This window comes from Nothoprocta perdicaria, unplaced genomic scaffold (assembly GCF_003342845.1).
Source record: "Nothoprocta perdicaria isolate Ctin4 unplaced genomic scaffold, notPer1 scaffold_103, whole genome shotgun sequence".
NCBI classification, from domain to species: domain Eukaryota; kingdom Metazoa; phylum Chordata; class Aves; order Tinamiformes; family Tinamidae; genus Nothoprocta; species Nothoprocta perdicaria.
The window spans coordinates 2720785-2727659 of record NW_020454128.1 but is presented as its reverse complement, the minus strand read 5'-3'; the positions used below and the strand labels follow the sequence as shown (position 1 = coordinate 2727659).

At 69.3% G+C, this 6875-nt stretch overlaps 1 protein-coding gene across 1 annotated transcript in view; it reads right to left on the bottom strand.

The window, feature by feature from the left end:
- The window catches only part of NPC1L1 (NPC1 like intracellular cholesterol transporter 1), a 12101-nt gene that overhangs the window by 4041 nt on the left and 1185 nt on the right, over positions 1 to 6875 (bottom strand). The window contains exons 3-16 of the mRNA XM_026042714.1: positions 6313 to 6870; positions 5893 to 5993; positions 5030 to 5202; positions 4829 to 4957; positions 4572 to 4754; positions 4333 to 4447; positions 3929 to 4056; positions 3049 to 3186; positions 2489 to 2578; positions 2224 to 2414; positions 2025 to 2152; positions 1826 to 1946; positions 403 to 458; positions 187 to 337 (exon numbers count right to left, since the gene is read on the bottom strand). Coding sequence (XP_025898499.1) covers positions 187 to 337; positions 403 to 458; positions 1826 to 1946; positions 2025 to 2152; positions 2224 to 2414; positions 2489 to 2578; positions 3049 to 3186; positions 3929 to 4056; positions 4333 to 4447; positions 4572 to 4754; positions 4829 to 4957; positions 5030 to 5202; positions 5893 to 5993; positions 6313 to 6870 — 2262 coding nt within the window. The remainder of the gene's footprint in view (positions 1 to 186; positions 338 to 402; positions 459 to 1825; positions 1947 to 2024; positions 2153 to 2223; positions 2415 to 2488; positions 2579 to 3048; positions 3187 to 3928; positions 4057 to 4332; positions 4448 to 4571; positions 4755 to 4828; positions 4958 to 5029; positions 5203 to 5892; positions 5994 to 6312; positions 6871 to 6875) is intronic.

Below are 6875 nucleotides of genomic sequence, written 5' to 3'. Positions count from 1 at the left end.
CCCCCAAACCTGGCACCCATGGGGACCCAGGCCCCCTAACTGCACACCCATGGGGACTCAGGACCCCCAAACCTGGCACCCACAGGGACCCAGGCTCCCAGAGCAGGCACCAAAGGGGACCCCAGCCCGGGCAGCCGGTCTCGAGCGCAGCCGGGCACCCCGTGCCCGCCGCCCGGCGCCGCTTACGTGTAGGGGAAGACGCGGAAGGCCGGGTCGGTGCCGGGCACGCGGCGCAGGGTGGCCGTGATGTTGTCGGCCAGGGCGCGCGCCGCGCGCAGCGCCGCCGTGTACTGCTGCGAGGAGCGCAGCGGGCGCTGGTACGCCATGAAGCGCGATGCTGCGGGCACGGCGGCGGGTCAGGGGGCACCGCGGCCGCCCGGCCCGCCGCCCCCGCGCACTCACCCACGATGGTGCCGTTGGGGTCCATCTTCACCGCCGTGTCGTAGGCGCCCAGGCCACTGCGGGGAGCGCGGGAGGGTGGGCACCCCACGGGGCAGGCGCCCGAGTGATGGTGCCCGTGTGTGTGTGTGTGTGTGCCCAAAGAGTGGTGCCCACCTGCCCGAGGAGCTGTGCCCAAATAGCGGTGCCCATGGAGCTGTGCCCACCTGCCCAAATAGCAGTGCCCACCTGCCCAAGGAGCTGTGCCCACCTGCCCAAATAGTGGTGCCCACCTGCCCAAGGAGTTGTGCCCAAATAGCAGTGCCCACCTGCCTGAGGAGCTGTGCCCACCTGCCCAAATAGCGGTGCCCACCTGCCCAAGGAGCTGTGCCCAAATAGCAGTGCCCAGGGAGCTGTGCCCACCTGCCCAAATAGCGGTGCCCACCTGCCCAAGGAGCTGTGCCCAAATAGCAGTGCCCACCTGCCCAAGGAGCTGTGCCCACCTGCCCAAATAGTGGTGCCTATCTGCCCGAGGAGCTGCCCAAGGAGCTGTGCCCATGGGCATGTGCCCAAATAGCTGTACCCACATAGCTGTGTGCAAATAGCAGTGCCCAAATAGCTGTGCCTAAATAGCAGTGCCCACCTGTGCAAATAGTGGTGCCTATCTGCCCGAGGAGCTGCCCAAGGAGCTGTGGCCAAAGAGTGGTGCCCCCCTGGCCAAGGAGTTGTGCCCAAATAGCAGTGCCCACCTACCCAAACCGTGGTGCCCAAATAGCTGTGCCCAAAGAGCTGTGCCCAAGGAGCTGTGCCCACCTGCCCAAACAGCAGTGCCCACCTGCCTAAGGACCTGCCCGAGGAGCTGTGCCCATGGGCATATGCCCAAATAGCAGTGCCCATGTGCGTGTGCCCAACACATCGGTGCCAGCGTGCATGCACCCATGTGCAGGGGCACAAATATTGGTGCCAATGTGCATGTGCCCATGCGCAAGTGCTTGAATAGCTGTGCCAATGTGCGTGTGCCCAACGTACCCGTGCATACACCCATGTGCAGGGGCCCACAGCTGCGTCCGTGTGTCTGAAACGCCCATGCCCGTGTGCCCCAAATAATTGTGCCCAGATGAATGTGCCCATGGGCGCTCCTCGCGTGCAGGTGCCCAGGCAGCTGTGCCCAATTCCCTGTGCCACGTGCACGGACCAATGCGCGTGTGCCCCACATAYCTGTGCCCATGTGCATGAGCCCAATGTACCCATACCCATTAGCTGGCACCGTGGGCTTTGCCCACGTGCGTGTGTGTGTGCGCCCAGGTGCTYGTGCCCCAAATACAGGTGCGTGTGCCCATGGGCTCCGCTCGCCGGCACYTGGGCCCGCCCGTGCCCCGCACCCTGTGCCACATGCCCTGTCCCCGCGTGTGCCACAAGCCCGTGAGCCCCGCCGCGTGCCACGCACCCCTTGGGGCACTGCAGCGTGGGCGCGTCGTACAGGAACCAGGGCAGGAAGCGCTCGAACTCCTCCTCCGTGGGCCGCCGCGCCGACTCCAGGCACTGGCCCAGGAGGCAGCTGAGGGCGTCTGCGGGCGGCACCGGGCGCTCAGCAGCACCCAGGGGTGCCCGCGCCGCCCCCGCGGCCCCCGCGCCGCGTCACCCACCGCTGGTGGCCGGGCAGAACTCGCCCTTGTGCGGCCCGAACTGGTGCACGCGGCAGCAGCGCCCGGCGGGGTTGAGCCAGTCCAGGAAGTCGTCCAGCCAGGAGGTGGCCGGGATGGCCAGGTAGGACCTGCGCGGGGAGCCGCGGTGGGCGCCGGGCACCGGGCACCGGCCGCCGCCGCCCCCCGCATTGGCACGCACACGTTGGCGAAGCGCGTGGCGTATTGGATCTTCTGCGTGAGCGAGTCGGCGTCGCAGCCCGCGCTCGAGCAGATGGCGTTGGTGCCGTTGGCCGAGGAGAAGTTGTAGCCGCCCGTGGTGACGAAGTAGGTGGGCACCCCCACGGACAGGTACTCGTTGAGGGCGGCGAAGTATTCCAGCAGGTAGGAATCCTGCGGGATGGCGGCGGCGGCTGCGYGTGGAGCGCCCCGGTCCCGCCGCCCGCGGCCGGCTCCCTGGCACCCACCTTGGGCAGCGCCAGCTCCTGGTCCAGCCCCACGGGCACCTGCAGGAGGAGGTAGAGCCCGGCGCAGGACAGGAAGAAGAAGAGCAGCATCTGGCAGGGGGGACAGCCCGTGTGACCCCCCCGGTGCCACCCGGGTGCCGGGAGAGCCCCCGGTGCCCCCTCGGCACCCAGATGTCCCCACAAACTGCCCCTAAGGCCCCGTTTGGGCTCCACGCACCGCAGGGTGCCCCGGGACCCACTGCGCCCCAGACCTGTGGGGTCCAGGTGCCCCCCAGGACCTCCCATGTCACCCAAGGACCCTCTTCAAGACCCTGATATCCCCTCTAAGTCCCYAGGACCCGCATGTCCCCCAGGTGCCACCTCGGCCACCACAGTGCCCCATGAGCCCCTCCATGAGCCCCCCATGTGCCCCCCAGGCCCTTAGGACCTCCCTATCCCCCCCCAGCCCAATCCCCCTGCACCCCCAGGAGCCCCCTTAGACCCTGCAGCCCCGGGCGCCTCGCGAGCCCTCCCKTGCCCGTGCCCGTGCCCGTGCCCGTGCGCGCGGGCGCCGCGCTCACCACGAGGGGCCGGGTGACGCGGTGCAGCAGCAGGGGCACGTAGTAGCGCTGCATGAGCGGGCGCAGCAGCCCGGCGCCCCGGCCCCCCGGCGCCCCCTTCTCCGGCCCCCAGCAGCAGCACAAGTCGTAGCGGGCGGCCTAGGGCACGGCGGGCGCGTGGGCACGGCTGCCGGGGGGCACCCGCCTGCCCCACGCGCCCCACGGCGCCCAGGGCACCCGCATGCCCCATGGCACCCTATGGGCACCCTGGCGCCCTCCCTGACCCCATGGCCACTTTTGGCCAACCTGCCCTGTCCCATGGCACCTTATGGCCACCAAGGGCACCTTCCAGCCCTGCAGTGCCCAGTACCCACCCTGGGACAGCCCTGGGCACCCGCATGCCCCATGGCACCCTATGGGCACCCTGGTGCCTCCCTGACCCCATGGCCACTTTTGGCCAACCTGCCCTGTCCCATGGCACCTTATGGCCACCAAGGGCACCTTCCAGCCCTGCAGTGCCCAGTACCCACCCTGGGACAGCCCTGGGCACCTGCATGCCCCATGGCACCCTATGGGCACCCTGGCGCCCTCCCTGACCCCATGGCCACTTTTGGCCAACCTGCCCTGTCCCATGGCACCTTATGGCCACCAAGGGCACCTTCAAGCCCTGCAGCGCCCAGTACCCACCCTGGGACAGCCCTGGGCACCTGCATGCCCCATGGCACCCTATGGGCACCCTCCTGCCCCACGGCACCCACACAAACTCTAGGATAGCCCTGGGCACTCTCTTGCCCCACAGTAGCCTATGGCCACCCTGGGCACCCTCCACTGCCCCATGGCATCTTGTGGTCGCCCCAGTATACCCGCATGGCCACTGCCCCTGCCCCATGGGCGCAGGTACCTCCTCTCGGCGGGCATCAAGTGCCAGCAGGGCCACAAAGCCCGAAATCTGGAGGAGAAAGTCGAAGGCGATGGCGAGGGCGGAGGTGAGGGCGAAGGTGCGGACGGCGGGCATGGAGGAGAGGGAGCCTGCGGGCACCGCGCCGTGAGCGCCCGCTGCTCCGGCGTCCCCATGGCCATCGCACTGCGCCCGCCCCGTCCCCGTGTCCCCAGCACGTGCCATGCCCATCGTGTCCCCATGCCCATCGTGTCCCCGTGCCCGCCGTGTCCCCATGCCTGCTGTGTCCCCATGCCCGTGGCACACACTGTGCCCACTGTGTCCCCATGCCTGCCGTGTCCCCATGCCCATGGCCCACACTGTGCCCGCCGTGTCCCCGTGCCCGCCGTGTCCCCGCGCGGGCTCACCCAGCAGGAAGCAGATGACCTCGGAGAAGCTGCACAGCAACATGCTGGGTGCCACCTCGGCCAGCACCCGCCCGATGTGCTGGTCCCGCGTCTCGCCCGGCGCCCGCACCGACTGCTGCTGGGACACCGGGGGCGCTGAGGCCGGCACCCGATGCCCAACGGCCCATGTCCCCATGGGGCTCCCCGTGCCCAGCCCCRTCCACGTCCCTCCCGCGCCCCACGGGGACACCCGTGCCCACCTGATACTCCTGCACGAAGATGAAGATGTTGTCGGCGCCCACGGCCAGCACGAGGAAGGGCACCACCTCGAGGATGATGAGGGACGAGGGCAGCCCCATGAAGGCCAGGCAGCCCATGGAGGCGAAGACGGCGCCCAGCACCACGGCGATGCCGCCCAGCGCCAGCGTCACCTTGGACTCCACCTGCGGGCAGCAGCTGCTCAGYCGCCGCCGGCTGCACCCCGGGGTGCTCCCCGCCGCCGCCGCGCCCGCCGTACCAGCACGCGGCGCCACGCCGTGTACTCGCCCAGCGCCAGCGCCACGTAGGCGAAGACGACGACGTAGCTGATGGTGAAGATGGGCAGGTCCTCGTTCGTGGTGCGGTTGATCTCGTCCTCCAGCGAGCGCTGCGGGCGCCGGGCCGCGTGAGCACCCGTGGGCGGCCCGCCGGCACCCTGCCCGCCCCGGCGCCCGCCTACCTCGGCCATGAAGACCACGGAGAGGTTGGCGCCCTGGGTGCGCTGGAAGTCGCGCACGATGGCCAGGAACTGCTCCTCCCAGGCCAGCACCCACTCGTAGCGCGGGTCGTCGCGCGGGAAGTTGTTGAGCGAGTAGGTGATGATGAGCGCCTCGGCCTCCGTGTACTCGGAGTCTGCGGGCAACGCCGTCGGTGCCCGCGCGGCACCATGGCCATCGTGGACCCGTGGCAGCCATGCACCCAGCACCCATGGCATTGATGTACCCAGTACCCATGGCATTGATGCACCCAGTGCCCATGGCATTGATGCACCCAGCACCCATGGCTTTGATGCACCCAGTACCCATGGCATTGATGCACAGCACCCGTGGCACTGATGTACCCAACACTCATGGCATTGATGTACCAATACGCATGGCATTGATGTACCCAACACTCATGGCATTGATGTACCCAATACCCATGGCATTGATGTACTCAATACCCATGGCATTGATGTACCAATACGCATGGCATTGATTCACCCAGCACCCACGGCACCTACGGCACTGTTGCACCCAACACCCACAACGCCGACGCACCCACAGCCATGCTGGTGATGCACCCAGCACCCATGACGTTGGTGCACCCACACCCCTTGCTGGTGATGCACCCAACMCCCACGACTGACGCACCCACGCCCCACACTGGTGATGCACCCGGCACCCGTGCCAATGACACTCGTGACAAGCRGCAGTGATTCACGGGGCACCGACAGCAGCGGTTCCCGCGGCACCCAGAGCAGCGAGGGACGTGGCTGCGGCGGCAGCGGTGCCCGCGGCGCCCGTGGCACCATGGCCGTGGCTGCGCCGCGCGCCCGCTCACCCGGGTAGCCGCCGAAGGCCAGGTAGGGGAAGACGGGCCCGCCGTACTCGGCCATGCAGCTCAGCTCCAGCGCCGTGATGTCCTTGAAGGAGAGCGGCGAGCTGGCGGGCACAGGGACCCGTCACGGGGGCAATGGGTCCCGCGCCCCACGCCATGCGCTATGAGCCCTGCTTGGCCACCCCTAGCCCCACGGCCTGCTGCCCCACGGGCAYGCGCCGTGCCCAGAACAGTGCCCCATGCAGACACCTTGTCTTGGCCACCTTGGCACCCACCMCGCCAGGCACCCTGTTCTGTGCAGGTCCCTCCTTGCACCCACACCTTGGCATCCTATGGGCCATGCCCAGCTCCCTGCCCCACACAAACGCCCCACCTCGACCCCCGGCGTGCTGCCCCGTCCCGCCGCGCCCGCCGTGCACCCACTTGACGCAGTAGATGAGGTGGTCGCGCCAGTCCACGGTGCCCGTGCGCTTGCCCACGGTCTGCGTGGCCGTCATGGCCAGGCGGCTGCCGTTGTTCTGGAAGTACTGGGTGACGCTGTTGACGCAGCAGTCGGCCAGGCTGGCGTTGGTGGGGTTGAGCGGCGCGTAGCAGACGTCGCTGAGCGTCACCGTGCGCCCGGCCACGGTGGCGGCGGCGGCGCCCAGGCGCTCCTGCAGCGCCAGCAGCGCCCGCAGCACCGGCGGCTCCAGCAGCCCGCTGAAGTTCTTGGCGCCCAGCACCACCGAGTCGTAGGCGGCCRCGGGCCGCCCCGGCGCCCGCACGATCACCTGGTTGGTGCGCATGAAGGGCCCGAAGTGCTCGTCGTGGAAGGCCTTCTCCTGGCGCGCGCGGCTCTCGGGCGCCGACCACAGCTCCACGGGGTCGGTGACGAGGCGCTGCACGGCCATGCCCGCGGCCAGCGCGCCCGTCGCCACCGCGGCCACCAGCAGCACGACCGCGGGGTGTCGCGCCACCAGGGCGCCCCAGCGGGCGAAGGCGCTGCG